General features: G+C 44.4%; 1 protein-coding gene across 1 annotated transcript in view; it reads right to left on the minus strand.

Moving 5' to 3' along the window:
- Nucleotides 1-2063: 2063 nt before the first annotated feature.
- LOC104399199 (mitogen-activated protein kinase kinase kinase MLT-like) overlaps nucleotides 2064-25295 on the minus strand; it is a gene marked incomplete at its 5' end in the record, with an annotated part of 32661 nt that continues 9429 nt past the window's right edge. Inside the window, 9 exons of the mRNA XM_010013202.1 lie at nucleotides 2064-2740; nucleotides 5814-5964; nucleotides 6982-7056; nucleotides 8576-8692; nucleotides 19759-19851; nucleotides 20843-20905; nucleotides 22093-22232; nucleotides 22342-22372; nucleotides 23310-23354. Of these exons, the coding sequence (XP_010011504.1) occupies nucleotides 2064-2740; nucleotides 5814-5964; nucleotides 6982-7056; nucleotides 8576-8692; nucleotides 19759-19851; nucleotides 20843-20905; nucleotides 22093-22232; nucleotides 22342-22372; nucleotides 23310-23354 (1392 nt within the window). The remainder of the gene's footprint in view (nucleotides 2741-5813; nucleotides 5965-6981; nucleotides 7057-8575; nucleotides 8693-19758; nucleotides 19852-20842; nucleotides 20906-22092; nucleotides 22233-22341; nucleotides 22373-23309; nucleotides 23355-25295) is intronic.

The following is a 25295-nucleotide window of genomic DNA, read 5'->3' on the forward strand; positions in this document are numbered from 1 at the left end:
TGCCACCGCGGAGCAGCCCGAGCAGGGCTCCCAGAGCGTGCCCTCGCTCCCTGGCGCGTGTTTTCCCCACTCAGGGCGGTGCCGTCCCTCCTGGCGCCGCCCCCTGTGAGCTGTCAGCTGAGCCCTTCAAAAGCCCTTCAAAACTTGCAGTTTCTACTAGGGTCTGTGCCGGCCCACCGCGGTCTCACTTCCTGAGATGCATATCCAAACCTTCGTAACACAAGCACGTCTCTAACAAGTGCCCTCAGGTGTGGTTACCATCAGCTGGTATCCTTCAGCCTGTTTTGGTCACGGCAGGAAATGGTAGGGAAGGATTCCCAACCTAGACAAAACATCAGTCTTCTGCAAAGTTGTGACAGAGAAACATCCAGTAGTTGCTTGTCCACGTCCTCCAAATTACTTGCAGGTTCAGTACACCAGGGCCAGAAGCTGGGTTACTAACTAGCTTTCAACCAATTTGAAGCCACGAGAACACGTCAAGCTTTGTTACCACAGAGCTTCACGCGCAGCCCCATTCACTTCCAGGTAAAGCGTCCTACTGTTTTTTCTGCTCTTAGCTGTTGTTAGAGGAAAAGGTGTTTAAATGACAGAAACACAGTTCCTGACACCTGGTATCCATTGTGTCCTGCTCCACTGGTTTTCATGGACCTTGTCCTGAATTAATGAAATGGGAGTCCCAGTTCACTCTGGTAGGTATTGGGAAATGCACCACTGGGGCTCAGCCCTCACTGGGGCTGGTGGGAATCAGAGGGAGCAGAGTTGCATGTACGCCCAGGAGTGGCTTTTGTGTGGAGCAGGGAATTTTTATGTCCTTTAGAAAGTCCAGTGCCAGGGCTATAGTGACTGGGGTAATTGAGGGGTTGACATGCTGGCGTCGCTCACCACTGTGTGCCAGTGACCACTGCTTGGCATGGATGGTATATAGCACCTTGTTCAAAGGCATGTCTAATTTACAGTTTCTTGGCTTTCAGTGGGTATGATGTGTTGCTTTGGGTTCAGCTTCCTTTATCTGTTTCTTCCTTTTTTTTCCTCCTCTTGCATCTTGGGAAGCCCTAACCTTTTTATTTTTCCCTTTTTAATTGTGTGAAATCAACTTGGAGTGAAAAGGCCACGAAGAAACTTCTTGACGCCGAGTGAGTCTGCAGCTGTGTCTTTGTTCTCGGTGGAGCTAAAGACCACATTAATCAGAAACTTCGCTGACCTTGTCTTTACTACCTGAAGACTGAAAGACAAAAGCGACACAGTCTGGCCACATTTAAAAATTCAATTAAAAAATGCCTGCTGCCGAGGGATAAACATTATTGTAGACCTCAGTGGGGTTAGATGTAACTGTGATAAAAGCAATGCCTTTTTCTCCCTCTATTTTTATTTTTTCCCCCCAAAGAGAATAAAGCCTAGCTTCTGTTTCTCCTTCTGGTTATGACAACTGTGTATGTGGCAGAGTGTGCTCAGTGGTGTCACGTAGCTGGTGTTGGGGCTTTTAGTAAAGAGCAAGGTGAGAAATTCCTGAGAGGCGATGGAAAACTGGAAGTGAAGAAACAAAGCTATTGGAGTGGACCTGAAGAAAAATCACCCTACGTTCCTGTATTTTCAGACTACACCGATCTGATAAAATACCACCTCTTCATATAGCCCTGGCAGAAACAGACTGAACAAGGGGTGAGGAGACCCCACTTGGAGCCTGACTCACTATCTGGAGACATCATCAAGGTTAGGGGAGATGTAGCAGCACAACTCCTTCCCTAAGGATGAAACAGAGAGCCTTTCATTATGGCACCCTGCTGTGCCTTACTGATTTTTATTATTGACATATTAAGAAAAACAGTGGATATCCAGTCACCTGAGAACACGAGCAGCCAAACGGAGGGGAGAAAAATCAAGTGAAATCCCTTGTCGCTGACTGTGACAGGAGGAGAGGCAGGCATCTCTCCCCTTCCACTGGCAGGTACCAGGCCATGCTGGCCAGCAAGGAAGGTGGTGTCCTGGCTTCGGCGCAACAAATTAAATAGGGTGTATCTTCTCTAGGGTGAACATTCAGTTAAATAAAGGGGCAAATTCTGCCCTTAGAACGTCCTCCGGCCCCGCCAGCTCCCCCTGGGCCTCTCCTTCCCTGGCTTTCCAGCAGTCTGCCTGTTGGACTTCTTTCCGTGCTGCACCTTTATCCACCCTCCCTCGCTGACTCTGCTCTCCCCTTCGCCCCTTCTGGGCTCGCTCTCATCCTGCGGGGGCATGCCCGGGATGGCCTTGGGCTGGGGAGAGCTGCGGGAGTACCTGCGCTGCTGGGAGGACGGCGGGGTTGCTGGCGAGGAAGTCCTATAGGCTCTCCCCGAGAGCCGGGGCACTGGGGAGCTGGTCCCACTGCGCCTCCCATCCGAGGAGCTGCGGGAGTTGGCACCGTGCGACGTGTTTCTGCCTTTGCCGGCAGACCTGTCCCTCTCCGAAGCGGTGTCGGAGGCTGTGCTGGAGGTGCTGCTGCCTTTTGAGTTCAGGTGCAGATTCGAGAGGTTTCTCATCAGACTGTGTGAGAAGGGAGAGGAGTTTCTGGAGTGGCTGATGGATGTGAACTGGTAACTGACGGGACCACGCGTCCTCCTCACGGCAGCGGCATAGGAGTCCTGGCTGCGAAGGTAGGGCAGGTAGTGGGTGATGGTGGTCGGGCTGTGGGGGTGGCCATGCTGGTGGGAAATGGCTTTCGCTATTTGGTGCATCCGCAGCGTCTGCATCCACTGGCTGTCGATGCCTGGCAGGGAAATGGAAATAGAGTAAGCTTTCTGTGAACTGACCGAAAACTGCTCTCTGGTTTACCCACGGTGTGAGGTTAGGTACCACGGTTTCTCTCCGAAGAACCTCAACATGTCTCAAAGCACCCTTGCCCTCCCAGCCCTGCAGCAAATAGCCCTAGGTTTCAGTATGTTCAGTGTTACAGTTGAACATAATGTTAGACTTCTAATGTAGTAAAAGGAGGACAAAGGGTAATGGTTTTAAACTGAGAGGGTAGATTTATATTAAACATTAGGAAGAACCACTGTGAGGGTGGTGAGACACTGGAATACGTTGTCTAGGGAAGTTGGGGATGCCTCATCCCTGGAAGTGTTCAAGGACAGGTTGGATGGGGATTTGAGCAACCTGGTCTCATGGAAGGTGTCTGTGCCCATGGCAAGGAGTTGGCACTAGATGGTCTTTAACATCCCTTCCAACACAAAACCATTCCATGATACTACAATTTAAAATAGCAAGCGTAGCAAGTGATACAAAATTTCTGATGCCAGTGTAGATTACGGAGCTTAGACTAGAAGACACTGCACTGAACCATCCATTTGGCTGTTCAAGTAGGTTCCCACTCTCAGGTGCCTCTGTGTTTTTAACTCAAGCTGTTTTTATACACTTCCTGTGATGCTCCTGGCAGCCTTGGCAGATTTCTCTGCAGCTTTCATTGCAAAGCAGCCTGGAGACCACTGCAACAGGCATGGAGTGGGCACCACAAGGTGCCAGCACCGCTGCAGCATCACCCTCCAGCTGCATCTCTCCCAGCAGTCACGGTCATGCTGTTTGCCTCTGAGGACAGATATAGAGACAGTGAAGACCCTTAGTGCAAATCCCTGGTGTGGCAGCCAGACTGACCTCCTCTCACTACTTTCTCTTCAAACTGCTATACACCACAACAACCATAGCCCCTTCAGTTGTTACTACAAACTCAGAAGTCAATCCGCTTTGCATGCCTCAGATACTGAGTCTGAGCTGCAGCTACATCACTGTAGCTGGCTTCACACAGAAAATCAACTGGCTTCAGCCAGTATAGCTCAGACAGTGCTTAACTGTGAGCAACTCAGGGCATTACAGTTCCCTTACACCTATTGTCACAGCCCTGGGATCATAACAAAAGTTGTAGCTCTCAGAGATCAGACTGAAGTGCTTTTGAACGTTAGTCCTGTGGTTTGCATGAAAGCCTCTAGCAAATACAATAGTTGTAAATTTTCCATTTGAACTTTGAAGACTGCCTGGTTTGCTACTTTATGGGCAGAGCAGAGACCAGGAATTCATCTTATCCGAGGCCACAGCTCTGGCCAAAAAACGGGGGGTGCTGCTTAAATGATTTTACTCTAGAGAGATTGCTCCTGTTCAGATGTAAGGGATGGTCTCTTCCATTCCTCCTTTCCCAGACTTTGCTTCAATCCCAAGAGATTTAAATAACTTCAACTTAATGTCAAATACGTCAAAAGGAAACTGTCTTTCTTGTGACAGTGCCACAGCAGATACCTCCAGCTGCACTGAGAGATGAACCTCCTTTCATGGAAAGACAGATGGGAATTGCCTTCTCTGCTTCTTAACCTCTTTTAAAGTCATGGTTTCCAAAGAAACATGCATGCTGAAATGTATTTGCAAGACACCATCTCCTCTGCCATTCCCCTGTGCCCTCCTACTAAGGTTGTGGATGTAAAATGCAGACCTTATAAACCTGGAAGCAACAGGCTCAGGGACTTGAGTTTGGGTCTTTATTTGTTATTAACTGTCAGGTGGCCACCAGGGCTGACACTGCCATCAATGAGAGGCTTCCTTCAGTGCCTTCAGGCTGCTCAGTCCCAGCTCCTTACGGCCAGTCACGGTCACCAGCCATGGAAAAGCAGGGACCTCACAGTGTGCCGTATGGGGTTGCCTCTTTCCTCTCTTGGCCTGGGGGGCATCTCCCTCATGAACTCTGAGCCACCAACTCTCTGCACTGAACTAAATGCTCTATGTGGCAGCCCACAGAGGTAGTACCTTCACTGCTGGTTATTTTAGCTTCTTGGATTGGTATTACCCTCACCTTTGTGCTTGGATTTGGTGGTGTTTTAAACCTGGGGAAGGTGATCTGGTAAAGAAGACCGGACAAGAAGTTTGCTAGAGCTGATGCATAACTTTCACGCTGGCGGGTAATACACCTGTACCTATTTACCTGGGTACTGATAATACATTAGTGTCTTTGTATAACTCCTCCTTGTGCCAATGCTCTCCCTCTGCTCACCACAAAAAAATGAAAGCAGCCCAGCTTACTGTGGCAGAGCCAACCTATGGAGGTACAAGACCACAGTTCCGTATGGCTGTATGGCTCATCACTCCGAAACCAACCACCCAGGATAACCTCCATCAACAGAGGTAATCTGCAGAGAAGATGTATCTTTCAGGACATGCTCTAGGTCCCATTTGCATGACAAATCACAGTTGTGTTGCAAGTGGATCCCAATTGCTTAAGAAGAAGAGCACCCATTTTAGATGTGCTGAAAGCACTGGCTTCCGAAATCCTCAAAACAGCTGTGGAAAACTCCAATATTCCCAGCAGTTAGAGAGTAGAGATGTGTGAGATTGTCTTCTTTCCCAGCAGATGCCTTCCTGATATCCTGGTTGAGAAACACATCTTCACCCCAGGCCCTGCATACTTTCTGTGGGTGCTACAATTCCATTCAAATCCTTTTGCTATGCCAGTACACTTGCCTCCACAAAGCTGAGCATGCTCTTGTCTTGGTGAGGAGGGGTGGATTTGGAGGAGAAGGGCAGATTTGCTGACTGATACCCTGATGCAGCATTCACAAACAGACTTTAGAGAAAAGCAGGCCTGTCATTGTAGAAAGGCTACCGTGGACATGTACACATGTGCCAACAGAGAGGGGAAGAAGCCTGGACCGTAGGCAGAAACACGTCTCCCAGTGACCTTCTACTGGAGGGGATTGAAAGGTTGATCCAAAACCAGCCCAAGGAAGGGGTTGAAAAAGTGTCAGGATTTAAGGCTGCTTACACCTTGCCCGTGCCAGCAATAAAGTTCATGTCTACTGACTTACTTGAGTCAGATCTGCTCCGTGAATTCCCCTCTGAGTTGGGGAGTGAGGTGTGTATCATGAGCTGTACTGTCTCGACCTCATCCTGTGCTTTCCCCTTGCTCCAGCAGATAGATTGGATGTGCCTGGTGGATTTGGGAGCTCTAACGTCACTCTGCTCGGGAAGGACACAACATGCATGAGGACATAATGCACATAAGGACATAACCCACTAAACTATCCCATGAGGGAACTTCCACTAGTGCCTGGGCGGCAGCAGCATTTTCCATATAGAGTCTATTCTGCAAAACCACTTAGCCAGTTCTCAAGTATTTTTAGACTCTAGATAATTTTGGCTGGTATTTTGTGATTATGCTAAAAATGTGGTAGTGAATAACTTTCAATTCATGTACCATGTGGAGGAAAGATCTGAAGGCCTTCCTCTACAAACACAAAAATATATTTTACTAGTTATATTAATGTGAGTGTCAAATGGGCAGTGCTTTCTGCTAAAAGAAAGGTATTTTTGTAGGGGTACCCTCCACAATACTTTACTGGAGTATCAAGCTCTTCAGTTTGCTGTTAAGGGCCTATGAATCCCATGAGAAATTTTAGGCTGAAAGAAAACTACTGTTCTTCACTTCTGACACAGGTGAGCAAGGTCCTTTCTCTCCATCACTGCTTGAACCTTTGCTCAGGACAGAGCTGGAGTCTCAATTATTAGCCTTCTTGTAACACACAGCATTGGACTTTATAAACACTTTTGTAAGTAACTGCAAACTCTTTTTAAAAAGGCTAATTTCTGTCACATAAAATGGTCTTCCAGGTTTATTTATCTTACTTTACTCTTGACTTCTCATTTTGTTTCTACTCCTGTTGTTTCTCTGCTCTCCTAATCAGCACTTCATTGGAAAGGTAAAAAACAGTCTTTTCCAGTAATGCAAACAACATTGACCATTACACTTCAAGCAAAAGGGGTTTTCGCCCTTGAGAAAAAGAGCTGTCCCAGGCAGCAGTCTGAGGACATTGTCTCTGTAAACTTCATTCAGCTTTTGCTCTGAACTTTAGATTTTACAATTAATTACAGGCTGCCGAGACTTGATTATAGGTTAGAACAAAGCCAGAGGATGCTATTTCCACACCTCCCATGTAGGTTTTATCTTGGGTAAACAATTTTTTAATTAAAGCTTACCTCGTATGTAACAACACATTCCACAGACTGGTGCTCTTCTATCCCCACAATCCATTTCTCCATTACAAAAGGTGGCTGAAAAAAACATGGTGGGAGTTTTATAAGGTGTTCTTCATCTCCTGACTTGTTTCTGAAACATCCCAAAAATATTTTCAACATTTGCCTTTTCTTCATCCATTTCCATACTGTTAACATCAATACTTTTCGTAAAATCTTACGAGACAAGCAAGATATTTTGGAATTATTTACTTCCTTGTTTCCAAAAGCAAACTGAGAAGAGAATTCTGTAAATAACAGACAGTAGGTAAGAGAGCATGGAATGTTTTCACGAGGGCATAAACCATTTTCATTTTTGTGCATGTACAGATTTTATTCTGCTAAACTTAGAGAGGCCAGCAAGCACAAATATCTAGAGATTCTTGGAGATATTCCCTGATAGATATAAAAATGTTAAAGTATGTGAAAAGTTAATGTTATTGTACCTGGTTATTAGTTTATTTAATCCTTTTTTTTTTCTAAAAGGAAAAAATGTCCAAGATGAAAATTAAACAGGAAATAATAGTAACAGTAATTATAATAATAATAGTAATAATAATAATATCACAAGTGCTGTTCCAAAAATCACTAACTATAAAAACAGTATTAGCATGAATTAAATATGAGAATCCTTTTTTGACTCTCATGCTCTCATACCACATTTTCCTTAAAATTCTGACTGTTGATGATCTGATTTTCAGTTTTTCTTTTAGGAAAAAATAAACAAAGGTTCCCTCAAAATTTAGCCAAAATACTCACAGTTAAAAGCATTCAGGAGTTTGGGGGCTTTTATCAGTGCACATTAGAGCAGCGTTCTAATTGGCAATCAAGCTCTTTATTTTTCCATTTAGAAATTTATTTTGTGAGCTATTATCAAATGGAGCATATTAATAAGAACAAACAATTAAAATAACAGCAAACAGAATGCCCTCTGCATTAACAAAGCCTCTGTTGCTTACGGTAAAAGCAGTCTAAGTGCTGGCTGGTAACTGTTTGCTGGCAGGTTCTGAAATAAGGTAAAATGCCCAGTGACACTGAATTGCAGATGTTCAGTGCTGTACTGTCTGCTGAGGGGTTTCAGTTTTTGCAGCCCATCGTTGCATGACAGAGGGAGTTTTAGAACCATGTTAAAGTTCTAAAATCATATTAAAAAAAAAAAAGAAAAAAGAAAGGGAGGGGACACCCAAACCCAGACAAATCACTTGAAGTTTCAAACTGGAACATTTAAATCAGTTTCTTCTCTTTGAAAGGAAAGTAATTTTTTGAACATTCTTTTCTTTAAAAGGGGTAATAAATTCAGAGGATATAACATGGAATTAAAAGAAGAAAATATAAATTAGTTCCTTCTCTTATTTTTCTATTGTTAACATTATTGTCAGCTTAAAAGAGAACCAAAATACCTAACTCCTATTATGATACAAATCTGCTTAAAATGTGCATTTTATTTAAAAGCTGTCAAGAGATTGAGCTTCCGCAAGCACAAAAGTCGACTGCTGTGGTATTTTAATGTCTTTGTTTGAGATCTGTGAATGTGTGAAAGCTTTAAGGCTGTAAATACCTTTGTCATCTTTAAAATCTCTACATCAGGTAGGTTAGTGTTGAATGTCACATCTTTTATGTAGGTTATTGCAATTTCATCCCCGTCCATCTCCATGTACATTTTCCATTTACAATCCTATGAATAATAAAAAAAGAATGCTGGATTGTTAGAATACAAATAAAAAAAACCCCCAGCAAAATGAAACAAAACCAAAAGCCAAAACAACCCAAAACCTAATCCTCAATACGTGGGGAAAAAAATAACCCAGAGAGAAAGATAACAAACATGTACATATTTTAGGATATGCACATTTTCCTAAATATGTTGATACTAGAAATAGTGTTGATAATAGAAAACACTCAGGTTCTCTTGTTCACTCTTCTCTTAGCTCACCCTGAGAGACAGTTGCCACGTTGACAGGTCTAGATGTCTTCAGAGGTGTGGATCCCCTGAGGGACCCCAGGAGGATGGTGGCTTCACCCACCTGCATGGAGCTCTGCACACATGAACGTTGGTGGGGGCAGAGGGCAGTGGTGGGAACTGTCATGTGTGGTCACAGCCAGTGCCAGCAGCCAGACCCAAGGGCACCTTCCCAGTGAACGCAAGAACAGATGACCAGAGGGTCGAGGAAACTCTTTAAGGCAGCCACTCAAATAATAGGCAAGAGGATGAGCTGGTTATTACAGCTCAGTTATTTCAGATACTGAGTGCCCAGTGAGCACTGAGCATCCTCAACTTCTGCTCACCTCCAGCTGCACTATTAATTATAAGCAAGCTCAGCTTAGAAAATAATCATAGTGACTAATAAACCAAAGCAATGAAAAGTATCCTTAAATCATCCCATGAGCTGAACATGGGGCCAACATCCAACACTTCACACAGGTGTGAGCCTGCAGAAGCTGATGGCTCTGGCAGCATCCTGCAGGACATCCCATCTGGGCTGAGTGCTGGGACCGTGAATTGTGCTTGTTGCCAGGGAGCCTCCCACTGGGGACTGGAGATGACCTGTCCATGGTGCAAACCAGCCAACATTTGCTGGTGTGCCCAGCAGGTGCTTTGGGGATGAGATACTGTCTGGTGCACCGAGCTCCTCCAAAAATCAGTACCCTGAGGGACAACAGGGCTGCAGTGAAGCAGTGTCTACACCTCCATGCAGGCAGGAGGGGATGTGCCCTTCACAGAGACAGGAGCTCCTCCAGACATGCCAGGGGCTCAGGAGGGTCTGTGTCCACTGTGTACCACTGGCTAGGCAGGTCAGGTCTCAGCAATTGTGGGAGGCAGTCTTCTCCCCAGCTCTGCTCAGAAAATGCAGCTTTCAATGGGGAGGGACACAGATGGCCGCCTAGGGCCAAGGGCTTGCGTAAGCAGCTATTTGCACACACAAATGTACAGCAGCCTAAAAAGTATCCGTTCGCACATGCGATTATCTGCTAGTGTTTGCACGTGCATCTCTCATAAATGTAACGTAGGAGCTCAGCCCTCAGAAGTCTCAAAGCTTTCAATCAGGCATTGAATTGGCAATTCTAAGATAAAAGAAAACTGGAGTATAATCACTTCCGAACCGCAAAAACAAATTATGCTTATGAAAGCATTTGGCCTTGTGTGTCCATCTGTCCCCATTGAAAGCTTCCATGTTTTACGAGCAGAGTGGACATATAAGTTGGTTTCTGTATTGCCCCCGTGAGAGTTTGAGTGATGGGAACTGCGGTCCAGCGGTCAGAGCACCAGACCAAGACTCAGAGGTGTCGAGTTCAGTTTCCAGTTCCACCATCCACCTCCTGTGAAACCTGGTAAGGCGCTGAAGTTGCCCTGTGCCTCTGTTTCCTGTATCTGTTTGCAAGACCTTTTTCTGTGCTGCTTTTTCAGGTTGTGAGCTAACCCAGGGTTACGCCTGTCTCTTTGCAGGTAGGTACAGCGTGGTCCACTGGCCCCGACATCGTCTGAGAACTGTAACTGAACAGCAACAGCAAAGCGAGTTATCTTTGACTCCTCCTTGCCTCTCAAACTGTGCTCCTCTCCCTGCCCACATCGTCCTTATCGCCAGAATTTTGCAAGGCTTCCTAAATTCATGCTACTTGGATTCCCCATTGCAGACTGAACCCAAGGTTAGAGACAAGATGCTTGATGACATTTATAAGTTTTACAAAAATACCTGAGCCGAGGAAATAACAAAGCATTGACTTAACATACTATCCTCCAGTTAATTCAGCACATATCCTGCCATGAGACCAGTGCCATGCACCCGAGAGCCTGAGCTACACCTCGTGCCAGGGCTCCTGTGCCTTCACAGCTCAGAATTTTGTGCGGTTCGCTCACATCTCCCTGCAGACCCGATCTGACAAACCTGAGCTCATTTTAATAAAGGATGTAAACCGACCGACCGACCATCTCTAAAGAAAAGGCTGGCAAGCTGTGTAAACCCAGGCTCTGGCAGGCAGCGGGCACCTGCCAGCGCCCGGCCCCTCTCCGGATGTGCCGCACACGCAGGAGCCCTCTCCGTGCGGTAACGAATCAGGCTGCCCCACGCAGCTGTGGATGCAGGAGTCTTGCACAAACACCGCCTTCCCCGACTCCCAACTGCCGCTTCAGAGGCAGAAATGCGCTCTCCCGCCCTGCAAATCCAGCCTCCAAACCTTCGGTCCTCCTTGGAGTCCTCTCCAGTCACACCACGCAGATACCAAAGGGCAAATTACAACACTGAGCATAACCTCTCTGCTCACTCAAAAATACATGTCAGGTTTTCATTTTGTGTTATTGTGAAATCATCAGTGGAAAGGGGAAAGAGAGAAACAGGGAGACAAAAAACCCAGGGAAATAAAGAGAGAAGAGAAAGGGAAGGAGAGGCTGGGATAAAGAAAAGGTAGAAAAGACAGAAGGAGAGAAGGAAGAAAGGAAAAGGAAGAAGACAGCAGCTAGGTGACTTCTGAATCAAGTCACCTGGAAAATATCTATGATATTACTTATCTAAAATAAGGAGGTGGCTACTTCTCTTACAAACTTGGTAACTATTTTGTTAACCACATAGCAAATACTGCAAGATTTGTGTGGTGTAGAAAGAGACATATTTCTCTGTTTTGCAGTCAAGTTCTAGGTTCTTATTTAGCAACGAATAGGAGAGAGAGACTCCGTCACTCTAGCAAAAATTTGGCTAGAATTCCCAAGTATACAAATTTTGATTCTTTGATGAATTAGAGCCATAAGATTTCCTGAATTGAAACTACATTTAGTGCCAGATATATGTGGGGAAAATAATCTGGAAATGGCTTGTTCGAAATGCCTGGTTGATAAATATACTTACACAAGTCCTTCAAAGGGATTTCCCTGGACATCTTGTAATTCAAGAATTAAACTCTCTCTCAGTATTTACCTGCTCAATTTTGATTTAAATAAAGAATTCCAGGTTTTTGTACAAAAAAACCCCAACAGTTAGTTTCAGAACTGAGAAGCACAACCAGCAAAACTTTGTGTAAAAAACATTTGCGAATAACCCTCTGACAAAGCCAATAAATCAGCAGTCTCTGCAAATGATTGTAGAACAAAAAAAAAGGGCAAATCACACAGGTATTTGGAACCACTTCTCCTCAGCTTCTGAACAGAAAATAAGAACACTTAAAAAATTAAGCCTCCAGCTTACTGTGGTGACAATACTCCTTTAACCCCATATGCGCTAAGGTCTGCAACAAAAACCAAAAGGGAAATGAAAAGGACCAGGCACAGGCTTTAAACAACAAACATGTCTCCTGCAAAACAGCTTAAAACTCTCACTGGGGAGGCATCTCATTTTTCCAGGAGGCCCAAATCCAGGATTTGTTTTAAAATCAGTGGTTGAAATAAACTTCTTTTTTTGTTGGGGTTTTTTGGGGGGGTCTTTTTTGGGGTTTTTTTTTGTTTGTTTGTTTGTTTTTAGGACTGAAGAAAAAAAGGCAACGGCATTGTAGCAGGCAACTGGATATTAGAAGTAAAGTAAGATGTAATGCAAGATGAAACAAATATGAAAAAAATGTTGGTCATGCTGGTACTAAAAGTAGTAGCATGTTGATGATTTAGGTCCCCAGAAGCTCCTTTACATTCTTAGCTATTATCTATCTCAGCTGCTGAAACCTGCTGTTTTAAAGGCATTAGAGTTGAACATCTAGTGACAGCACTTGGGTTATTTATCATTATGTATCACCCTGCTACACTATATTTTATTATTCTGGATTTAAAGGAAGATAACACAATTACGGTTAATTTGCTTCTCTTCTTTATATATATAGTGTCATGACCCACCACAGCTTTGTCCCATGAGATATTTTTAACCAAAAAGAAATCCACAAGAAACTCTCCCTAAAAATTCCATTAATAACCTCTTGTAGCGTGTATAGGTTGCAGGGTCTGGAACTAAGAATGTTTTAATCTCTTCAGCAAAACAATGTCTCATAATGATGTACAGGACTATTGCTGCACTGATGAAGAATCATACATAATTCAGCACCTTTCACTTGGCACCACTGTGATATCCTCATTAGCAGTGGCTCACAGTGGCTGTCAGATGGTGTCCATGCGAATGCAGGCATTATATTGTCTTTGAGATGTGCAGCTGCTTCCATGACACTGCCAGTATATAAAAACATGACGCCAGTTTGTTTTATTTAGTGCTAAACCTTCCAGTTTGTAAAAACAAGGCTGACACAGAGCCTGACATGAGGCAGTGAAAATAATTAGCTCTCATTTTCTCAGCCTCCTATTTCCTTCTCCCCGCTGTGTTCTCTTTCCACTAAACCACCACATGTCAGTCGAAATGGGAGGCAATTAGTGGGCTCATTTCAGTCCCCACAACTGTGCTGAAAAGAAAGTATTTATGATGGCACAATGAACAGCTGAAAGATTAAATAACATTTGCCTTTTGAAAAGAAAATGACTTCTAGCTAAATGGGCAATTTTTGATTATTCTCAAACAAGCTTAGAGTAGTTGGTTTTTAAAATACAAGAAAGGAAAATGAGTCATTTTTAGGTGAAAGAATCAAATAAAACTTGACACAGTAATGCAAATAACTGATGTTTTATTGCAAAATATGTAAATGTGTTATACCCTTAACAATGGCTGGTGTCTCAGGTCAGGGCAGGCTGTTGCCAGCCAGACTCCAGCAAGAGAAGGTGGCTCCACCGCCGGTTTTATTTCAGCTGTGCAGGCAGAAAAAAACAGGGGCGGGGGGGAGGCCTTCCGAGAGAGACGGTCTTAAAACGTACAGAAACAAAGCAAGTGAAAGATATATTTATGTTATCAGTTGCCTGGGTGCCTCCTCTGAAAGCCAGAGCCCTTACTCGTCCGTGAGGCAGCACACGCTGGCTGGCTGCAGCTTCGCCTGGAGAAGCAGGAGGCCTTTCCAGCACGACATAGACCACCCAGTGGCACAAAAATGTCTGTCCCCGTCCCTTGGCAGCACCTTTCTTTAACATCCAGTGCTGAGAAGCTCTGTCCTGCTACGGAGGGCAACATAATGGTAAATACTGGGTGCTGCTACGTGCTGGGGACTGGTGCCCTGAGAAGAACAGGATGCAGCAGCCAAGACAGAGCACTCTGCCCTAACAGTGGTCCTGAGCCTTGCCATAGTGTTTACCTAAAGCTGCCCTTGCCACGTGATCAGAAGCAAATGGGGACTGCTCTGCTCGCAGGCATCGTCATCCACACAAGCATCCTGCTTGTGACAGTGAGACTGTAAAGGTGAAGCATGAAAAACATGAGTCCCTTCCCTAAGGGCTGTGTGGGTGTCCTCCCATGTTGCCTGAGCCAGCCCTCTCCTCAAGTGGCATTTCCCATGGACCTCTCATGGGAACAACATGCTGGAGCCCTGCAGGCACCATGTCCCCACCAGGGGACATGGCTTATGGTGAGGGACCATGTGGAGGCTACAGCTCACACACAGGGGGCTTGCATGATGTCAGCCATGTGAACAAGGATGGCAGGAGTCTGGGATGGCAGGGATGCTGGACATGTCCTGCACATGCTGGGGACAAGGGCTCTTCTTCAGCCTTCTGTCTAGAGAGGACATGCCAAGCCTACAGACCACTGGGAACCGGTCTGTGCTTCTGCAGACATATCTGTGACCAAGGCTGTACGTGTGAGAGACAACGTGTGGAAGGCAGCAAGTTAATTCAGAGTAGCCAAGGTATAAAAGTAAAGCTTGAGATAAAAATTCTAGAAAATCAAGTGAGCAAATTACTAGCTGAAAAGTCTATATGCCTCTTCGGGATTATGGAATCATTGCTGATGTGAATCCCTGGCTCAGCGCTGCTTACACAAGGATTGTAAAAGGTGTTGGTTTGAGTTTGACCTCAGTTACATATGGATGCTACAGCTAGAGCAATCCCAGTGGAGGTAATGGAGTTATACCAGCTCCACCTCATGTAAAAACAATAAATGATCCAGAAAAGCCTCTTCGAATGAAAATACAAGGAGCTCAGATCACCTGCACTAAACTTCTAATACCTACCAGTTCTTAATGGTGCTGGTTTTATTCAAACGCAGCTGTTTTATTTTACAGGTTAGGTTTTTGTGGATTTTTTCCCCTTCACAAAGTATTCACCAATTTACTGATTACTTATTAGAATAGGAGCAAATCTATGAAAATGGCACACAAGCACAGCTACTCTGATTCTTGCATTAACTATTAGCCTTTAGTAGTAAAAGCATTGTGCTTTGAGATGTAATTAAAGAGAGAGGCTTTAGAAGATGAGGTTTGGAGACAAGGTTAAATAACCCCACCTTAGAAAGTCAAGGTACTTGCAAGTATCTTGGAAAGGAAGGGTCAGATAAATCCAATTCCTCTGCCAGCTTTGCTTACTGAAGTGGGTTGAAATACCTACAGTGCATGGGGAATATGTACAACTGAAAAACTATAAAACTGGAATCTTCACTTTTAGACCTCGGCCCTTGCTTTACTTTTTGCCACATTCATAATGTGAGGAGTACCTCACATGGCAAATTAAACTGTTACATCACGTCTGTCTGAACTATGTATTATTTTTAAGAAAGTAAAGAAAGGGTTTATGAGCGTTGATGTAGTAGAAGGGTGGAGAGGAAGAAGCAGCAGAAATGGTCTCAAAGCACTTGTGAATTGCATTCCAGTTACAACAACAACTATTTCAGTACTATTTTGTCTGGTCCTGCCACCATTTTGCCAGCCCAGGTTTTTCCACATGTAGAGTTGGTCACAATGTCTCTCTAAAGTAGGCTTAATATTAGAGTCACTTTTGCACTATACATTCAAATAATAGAATTAAAATATATCCCAGTTTGGATATTCAAGGCTAGAAAATAGTTCACACAGTTAGCAGGTGGTTTTGAAGAGGCTCTGCTCCTTACCTTGTCAAATGGAGGAAGAGTTAACTGGGGGAAAATAAGGCAAAATGGTGAGCCAACTTCAAGGCTTTGTGTTCAGATATAGGTCAGATTGTGCCACACGCGGTAAAAATTGAAAACATTCAAAGGCATGGTGAAATCTGCCCTTTTGAGGACCAAAACTAAAGAATGCATCAACAGGAGACAAAAAGACTGTGAACCATCCTTCTTAAGAGGTTGGGTGATTCATCAGTGTGGAGCTGACACAGCTCAGACACCTTTCCCTGATTGGGAAATTTTAATGAGCCACCTAGGATGAGAAAGCCATTGAAAATTCCCTCTGCAGTTCTGCGAATCAGCTCAAGCCACAATTGCCAGGGTTTGTTTTTTTACCCTCTTTGGTATCTTGGAGTTAATTGGTGTCCCCCCCTTTTTTTTTTCAGTTTGTGGAAGAAATTCATATACAATGTCTAAATCTTATCACCTTTCAGCTCAGTGGGAATTGTGTACAGAAAGGTCATTAAAAGGAAGTGAATGGAAGTAACCACATAACTCGAACTACAAGAGTTGGAAAGAAACCTCTAAAAACCAGATTAGCTTTGCAGTGCTCACTCCTGATGCATTCGGAGGGCAGAAAGGTCAACTGAGCTTTTATCACCTCCAAAGATGCAGCAAAAAGGGAAGGCAACAGTAATGAAAAGTCTGCATCTGTCACCTGGTGGAAACCAACATAATCCCACTAGAAGATGCAGTTTAAATTAGGTAACAAATCGAAGGCTGGTAAAGGTGTGTACTAGGAAGTCCATGTTTCATTCAGTGTACGGACAAGGCTGAATATTCAAATGCCATCCTGAAGTATATTCATCAGGATCCTTGCTAAAAGGCACTGCCATTCCAAAGGCCCTTATGTTTCTGCCTGCCTATAAGGATGGAGCACCGGCTGTACTGACAGGGCTTGGTGTGGTGCCAGGGAGAGGACACCTGTGCCCTGAGGAACCATCTTCACACCTGAGACCATGCTGTGCTCTGACCAGCCAAATGCATCTGAAGTAATCTGAACCCTCAAATGGTTCCTGGGTCCTGGAGCAGCTCATCCAGTGCTTTTATGCCCTCTGGCACTGCAGTATGTCACACTGCACGCCAAGGCTGCACCCACACCAGAGCTTTAGTTTGGAACAGGAGCTGCGCTTTTGTCCCAGGTATCCGTCCTGTCCCATGCTCTGGCGGAGCCCCTCCGAGCGCATGTCAGGCTTGCTTCCAGGTGCACCTACTCCAAAAGATGCACTACAATAACTAATGGGAACTGAGCCCAGGAGACTAGCACAGAGCCAGCCTGGGGTGAAACCTCCCTGCACAACCTGTTCCTCTGCACAGAGCACTTGGGCTGCACTGCACCAGCTCCCAGATGAGTCTAATAGCCTCCCTTGATGTACAGAGGTCTAGCAGTCTACATATCACCTGGGGAACACATGTTCTCAACTAGTAACCCAGATTTGTGCTTATTGCCTCTTTTTCCTCATGGCTAAAACACGAGAAATGCTTCTTAGCCAGGCAGCCAGTTATAGGGGCTGATTAGGGTAAAGTTCCTTTGAGAAATTTATTTTTAAACTGATGTAGGCCAGCTTTTTAGCTATAAAGATGGTGGAAGGTATGATCCCAAATGCTTCTGCTGACCCAGTTTTACAGAACAAGCGCCACTCTTACAAAATGGGACAGTAAGAGAAGTTTAAACCCTTTAATCCTGGTTTACCCAGTATCTCCAATTCATTTTGGAACAAATCTGGACGGCAGCAGTAGTTGGCTTAAAGCAGCCTCTAGGGGAGCTAGAAGATTGTATCCAGGGATTTTCAAAGAAGCAAGCTAGCCAAATTTTTTGTTACATGTACCACACTGGTCTTTGTTAGTGTTACGTTTAATGCAAAATACCTTGCTCATGCTGGCCCTACCATCCTGCCTGAAAGCTCAGTCAATCTACTCCTTCCAGTCCACTTTTTAAAACTGGCTTAGCTGCAATGTCTGTCAAGGCAGGTATGAGTTAATAATAAGCAGATCTCGGACAGAAGCTTCCAGCCCAGACAAACTCAGGTGACAAACTGCTCATTCCCTGGAATGGCATCAGGAGCACAGGTCCTGCGGTGGGGCGGATGCCAGGGAAGGCATGCCTGGCATGCACCACAGCTGTGGAGGGAATGGCTTCCTTAGGAAGGGACCTGACAGCACTCAGAGCAGTGAGGACCAAATAGGAGGTCACAGGAAGGTAGAACCAATACAAAGCACTCTCAGCTGGCATGTCAGAAACCTCCAAAGGTTATGCTGGCACTGCTGAACTAGCCCCGTCCTCTCCTAACAATCCAGCTTCTTCCCCGTACACTTTTTCACACCATCTCATTTGCAAGTTTTGCCATCACATCTAAAATATCCACTTGTCCTCAAACTTAGTAGGTATTAGTGCTACCTGAATTTCTCTCCAACACTCGGAGGTCTCTTCACTCCTTCTCTTGCTCTTTCCTGGGGGAGGCTGCCTACTTCCCTGCACCACAGCTCACAACCCATATTGGAAATGGAAGGGAGATACGAGCTATTTCATGGACTTTTAATTCCTTGAAGAGTTGCACAGGGGAGAAAGATGCACACCTACAAAAAAGCAGCTGTACAGCATCATAAGCTACATGCATTCAAGAACACCGAGACAGACTAAGTAATTCACACAGTGATAAAGATTTTCATAGGAAAAAAAAGTGCTTAGGATAAAAGAAACAAATGAAAAAGGGAAATCTCCAGACAAAAAGCAAAAAGCTTTTTCAAATTGATGAAATGATTTCAGTACGAGTCCAAGTTCCTACTAAGTACAAACCTAAATGCTTTCTCTGCAAGCACCACTAAGTACAGAAATCAAGAGACTTCTGCAAACAATATGCCCTGAAAGCAAAGCAGCCAGATAAGACAAGATGAAAGTCAGCCACCCACAAGTTTAGGGTGGACACATAATGCAGATTTGTCAAATACAAAAGGAAACAAATCCTGCTGTCACAACCCCCTGACTCTAACTCAGAAATGCTTTGCACACCATTTCCACATAGATGATTAATTCTAAAACCCTTGAACTCGGAGTCCACAGCAGGCTGGATAAAGAAAACAAAAAGCATGGGACAAACCTCACTCTCAAGAAAAGACAACGTGGTGGAAATGCTTTGCTGGAACATCTGGAGTCGTCAATGTTCCCATCGCACAGGGCGTAACAAGAGATCCTTGAACCCGCTCGGCTTGGAGCTGAGGTTTGATTAGGATGTGACATGCTGGTAATTGCCTTTTACCAGCCGCTGCACAGTAGTTTTGCCATCTGCAATGTGCTGCACCTACCCCTCCCTCCTTCCCCAGAACCATGAGTGAACAGAGTCACCACCAGGCCCAGCCCCATCCTCCCCAGCCAGCAGCCACGCATACCATGTGTTTTCCAAACTCCTCTTGGTTGCATGGAAAGATAGCACCTTTCTGCCGAGACAGAAGTCTGCCCACTAACATCAGGTGTGTGCCACTGCTGAAGTGTCAATGGGGTTTTTTTTGCATAAATGGATTGTTATTTCACACCCGTTCGGATAAAAGGAAAAAAGTGAAAGCCCAAATTACAAAAATTACAGTTAAAACCATTCATGAGGAAACGAAAGCTTTCTGTGCCGCTCCTTTCTTCCTCACCTGCTCTGGGGTGCAGTTCTCCATCAATGATGTAGCCCCATTTTCCACCTTGATATTTGTAAGTACTTTCCAAAACAAGAAGATTCTCACAGCAAGTTATCTGGACACACTTTTGTGTCCAGAAGGTACTAGACCCTCTGGGTAGTGACTGTTAACCAAACCAACCGAGCCAGCACTCCCAGCTTACCTTTGGACCACTTCCTGGCTTCAAGTGATAACCAAAAACGAGTTCAAGATTCACTACTTTCTCTATGTTTTCTTCAGTTCCACCTGCAGAATCCTGCCAAAAAGAGGCAAGGTGAGACTTCACATCTACCACAACCCCTTGGGATACAGGAGAAAAGCCACTGGTGGCAGAAAGGATTTGCCTTTCAGATCCTGCAAGCCTGGCAGGGAGCAGCCATCACTCTGCCCCGATCGCACTGTTCCAGGAGGGACCAGGACTTCTGCATGGGTTTACAGCACGCAGTGGAAGGCACCTGGGAGATGCTGAATGATTTCTGCTCTTGGCCAAGCTGCTCCAGTGTGGCACAGTGCTGCTGTGAACGTGGTGGCAGCCACTGCCACTGGAATGGCAGCCAGCACAGCAGCGAAGCTCTGACTTTCATTTACCCCTTTGGGGAACAGAGTTTCACTCTATGTAAATTCACTTTAAGTGGATTTCTCTCTATAGCTGTGCAATAAATTATGACTCAGAAAGCTACCTCAGGGTCTAGAATTGCTTGATTAACTCACCAGATTAAATCAGGCAAGTATCTGCTCTGGCAACCCCGAGGTTCCCAAACACTCTCTCCCTTTTGCATGGCTCTTGTTACTGATATCAGAAAACCAACAGGTTAACACAAGGGTGACCAGACAGTATAATCATCCTTCTCTCCTGTAACATTAGCAAACTGAGGAATGGCGTGCTCATTCTGGGCCAGGGGTCTGCTGTTCTTCGGTGGGGAGCAGTTGGTGGCACCAGTCAGAGGAATGGCTCTTAAGAGTTATTTCTGATTAATAATAGCAAAGGAATTGCAACCAGTAGTCTTTCAATTTAATACTACCAGTTCCATTATAAAATCTTAGAGCCTCCTTGAAAACAACTTATATTATCGTATTACTTGTTCTGATGTGACCCATCACTGCTGTTGACCCTCCACATTTACCACAACCCTCTGCAGGAACTGCTGCTTCACCCTCCCATGAATGGTAGGGAAGTTGAGACATGAGAACAGTAAAATATTCATACCAACACGAGAAGCACTTCTTATATAAACAATGAGACTTGCCTTAATTAATGGTGGAAAATGAAACAGATTTAGGTAGTCATGGGTTAACTTCTCAATGGCAGTCTAGCGAAAAAGGAAATCAACAAAATCAGATGAGAGTTATTCAGTACCTGATACTGCAAATATGAACACCATGAACACCAGCACAACTCTGCATGCACTGTGTTTTCCATTGTGGATACATTAGGGCATGTGAGAAGAGTTTAAAATACAGCAGTGTTCTGGAAACTGTTGTGGCAGATTGGCCCCATTTCGCATTCAGAATCAGATCCGCTTAATCAGAGAGAGGGATGTTTGGGGGGTTGTTTTGGTTGCTTTTATTTACGCTCAATCAACCCAGGAAGCTGAAATCTTTCATTTTGGGCATTATTGACTTTATTAAGTTTCAATAATTTTCCCTGTAGGAAATGTAAATTAAATATATCAGTAATGGTGTGTGGCATGGAAAAAACGGCTGATGAGAAAAAGGGGAATAAATCTGTGTGATTTATGAAGCTAAATTTGCAGGACTAGCAATTAGGATACAAGTATCTCTTACTAGTAAATTGTGGTACAAAATCATTGAGACCCAACAGAATTACAGATGCTGCTTTTAGAGAAATCCTTTTCCAAAGCTGACAGCCAGGAAACTGAACTCTCTCCTGTGGCTACACTATTCATACTATTACTGCTGTTGTGATTCCATTTTCCAGACTATGATTTTCTTAACTCATTACAAACATTAGATATTTAAAACACTCTTAAACAAAGCTTTAAGAGCAATGCAACCTGGCTGTCAAACAGCCTTAGAGTTGTCTAATGGCATTTTGTTAATCAAAGTATGTTTTAAGCTACAGATGAATTGTGAAAGTGCAGAGATTTCAGTTCAAGTAACTGCTCTCAAATCTGCTCCTTGCTCAGCTAAAGAGAAATCGTGGGGGAGAACTCTCTCTGAAGATACCCAAAGCTTTCTGCCAGGAGAATAGCCCTCCTAGGCAAATCTTCAGCAGTACGGATGGTCCAGCACACAGGATAACCAAGAACTGCAGAGGAGTATGAAGACCACATCACATTTTCATACCTCATAAAATGCTCAGATTGCTTTGGGTTCTAGATCCACACAAACCTGTAATTGCTTTTTTTATACCACGTATGTTCTCTATTTAGACTTATAACTTTATTTGTTGTTAATACTACCAAAACCTCATAGACTCCTTTCTTAATATTCACATTATAACCTAATGCAACATTCAAAATATGCTGTTAAATACCTTTAAATGGATGATGTGTCCTCTGGAAACAATTCCCATGTCCTTTAAATCCTCCTCTTCTAGAAGAAGCAATCGTTTCCCAGTGATATGATGTTCCTTAAACAAGCTAGCATATACACTCATTTCACCAGAAGCATCTCCTTAAGATAAGAGAGGTTATTCAGAAATCCATAGGGTGCTTTACTGGAGGGAGAAAAAGATAAGCAAATGTACATATATTCATACATGTGAATATGAAGGTACTTTTACCTTTCCTTGTAAGTTGTTGCATCCAGAAAAACTGCAAAAAAGAGGAATCAGTCTTGAAGTTGACATTATTGTGATTGTGTATTACAGTCATTTGGTGTTCACAAGTAATCACTCTTTTTTAAAATAAAATTTTAAAACACTTCTACCTTTGGGTTAAAAGACTCAAGATCCACCAATTCCAGTAATTATTTTTACTTAGCTTTTAAAAACTGCTTCTATTTTGCAGCCACCTTCTTCAGCTTATCATTACGAAGAACAACAGAAATGACTGAAACAGCAGCTTAGTGATCTGCCACATGCCAAAGGGGCTGAAGTTAAGGAGGCAGGGCTATTACGGCTTTTGCACTGGCTTTCCACACAGTCCCTCAGTAAATGGGAGCTAAACAACCCTGTGATGTGCAGCACATAAGGAGGGTGCTAGATGGGACATTAAAATCACTGTGACAAATCACTATGCTGGAGCTAAGTCATTCATGTTTCTTGTTTAGTCTTTTAACTGAATAAAAAGGTAAAAAAAGACTTAATGTCATTATTTTTTATGAAATAAGAGATTCCACACACCTTAAAACCCCCTTAACTTTCAGTTATTTGCTATCCTGGTGGCACACAGTGGGATAAAACCTTCAAACCCATTTTGTCTTGTCTAGGACAGGTCTTGCTTATATAGGTCTTGAGGCACTTCCACATTCCTTAAATGACCGCTCAGGAATGGCCTCCTGGCTGCTGACAGCTCCCAGCTCCCATTAATTCTGGACGCTGGAGAATATAGCTGTTTAATAGAGGTCGTTTGAGTTCTTAATTTACTCACGGCCATTTTAAAGCCTTTCTGTGACACAAGTTCACCAAACAAATAGCAGCAAACTCTCACATGGATGTTCTGATCCGGCCTTCCCTCCCTTCGTACCCACTGCAATTTGTTAGAAAGCTCCAGCAGCGCAACGCTGGCCACATTAACACAGAATACTCACCACATCTTCTTCGGTCCATGCACAAATATCAAAGGAGGGCAGCAACTGCGTGAGAGATACGAATTGAAAAGAAAACCATCTGACCATTTTTCTCCCCTTCACCCAAATTTTACTCTGGTGGCTGATTTTATTCAGTTCCTTTTCCCCTGCAATGGGCAGGACTTCAGGCTGCAACTCTCACACTGATGTACTAAACCCTTGGATTCACACTGGCCCCAGGCTGGCTCCAACAGCACGGTGGCCATGCTAAATTAAACCCAACACTTAAGGTAGATAAAATTATATTAATAGATCAATGATAGAAACAATTTAGGAAGCAAAAGTAACCCCTCTGATGGCAAAGGACTCTCTACCTGCCTCTCCTCTTGGCTCTGGCCCTATGGGAAGGCTTTTGCTATGGCTTTGATACCATCTAATTTCTGCAATTAAAATAGTGCTGCGATCAAGACTCTCCCAAATTATGGGTATTCTCTGGAAAAGGAACGAAAACTGTCACTTGACAGCAGTGAGGCAGAATTTGGAGACTGGCGGCTGTGGCCAGTCTTCCTGTGCAAACAAGTCTCTCTTTCTGGCAGCGCTTCGCAACTGCTCCCCTGAGGCTGGGGGAGTGGAGCACTTCCCAGCCTCCTCCTGTGCTGCAGCCTGCACAGGCCACGCTTTGTTGTATGCAGGATGGTGTTAGCTCTTGAAGCACAAGGAAACCACGGAGGAGGTGCAGGAGCATGGCTGCGCTAAGTGAAGTTCTGGGGTGACTGGAAAACTGACATAGGAGAAGATGTCACTGCCATACTGATTGCCATTATACTCATTCAAGCATATGGTATCCCAAGCATCACCTTCTTGGTGTTTCTATGTGGTTAAAGGGTTAACATTAACTGGCATGTATGCACTTGGACTGTCAGTGTCTCCCAAAGGCTCAATACCATGATGTCGTTGCAAGCTTATTTGATGTACATAACACTGACGTGCAAGAGACTCAGCTCAGTTACCCACCAGCCCCCAAGGCCTTGTTACCTGCTCCAGAGACACCCACGAGCTCTCCAGCGCCCCCCCCCCCCTCCCCCGCCAGGCATCTTCCTGGGCAGGCACTCACCCCTGCCTGCCTCCAGCTGGACTCTGAGCCCAGGGCAGAGCTGCCCTCATGCGCCTGAGCACTTCCCTGGCTCTCCAGGCAGGAGACCAGCATTTAGTGTAATCCACTCACGACTTCCAGCCATCGCTGTGAAACATCCTTTGTGTCATTCCCATGAAACTCCTGTTGAAGGACTTGTGACTGCTACCCACCCCACTTCAGGGACTCATCAGATCCTCCTCCTCCACCAATGTCTCTGCCACACCTTGCTGGGCACAAACCATCCATGAAACCAGCTGAAGCCACCTCTGTGAGGAGGACTTAGTGGGGCCTCAAACCCATCCCTTTGCCCACTGCTTCCCCAAAGGTGGCAGAGCCAAAGGCATCAGGGTGAAGTGGCAGAAAGAAAGATGTGTCTGCCAGAAAAAGAGACCTTCCTGACTTTTTCTCTCTACTAAACTACACTTCCAGACAATGTTCTCAACCTACCTGCTCTTAGTCAGGCATTCCCTATGCTAACAGCTACCCATAGCCTGGGTAGGACGCTGTGGGGAAAAAGTAGTGCTTGGGGCAACACCTGAGCACAGGGGAGGAAAAGTGGCAATCGTAAACATCCTTAGCAAGGCAATGGGTTGTGCCTTTTGTACGTACTTATAGCCAAACCAGCTGGTGCTGTGGGAGGAGCCTGGCACAATAATTATGCAACCGAATCATTTACTGCAGAAGTCAAATACTGCATTTTCAGTTGCATAAGAGATTTTTCCAGCTTTTCCCATGTTTAAATATAAACAGTATTGTATCTAATATAACCAGGTTTGCATTATTTCAGTTTGTTTTTTTTAAAGATGGGAGCATAAAGAAGTGTCACACAGTGAGTAATACAAAAAGTGACTTAAACCAATAGACAATAAGGA

This window comes from Nestor notabilis, unplaced genomic scaffold, assembly GCF_000696875.1.
Source record: "Nestor notabilis isolate BGI_N333 unplaced genomic scaffold, ASM69687v1 scaffold28100, whole genome shotgun sequence".
Lineage (NCBI taxonomy): Eukaryota > Metazoa > Chordata > Aves > Psittaciformes > Psittacidae > Nestor > Nestor notabilis.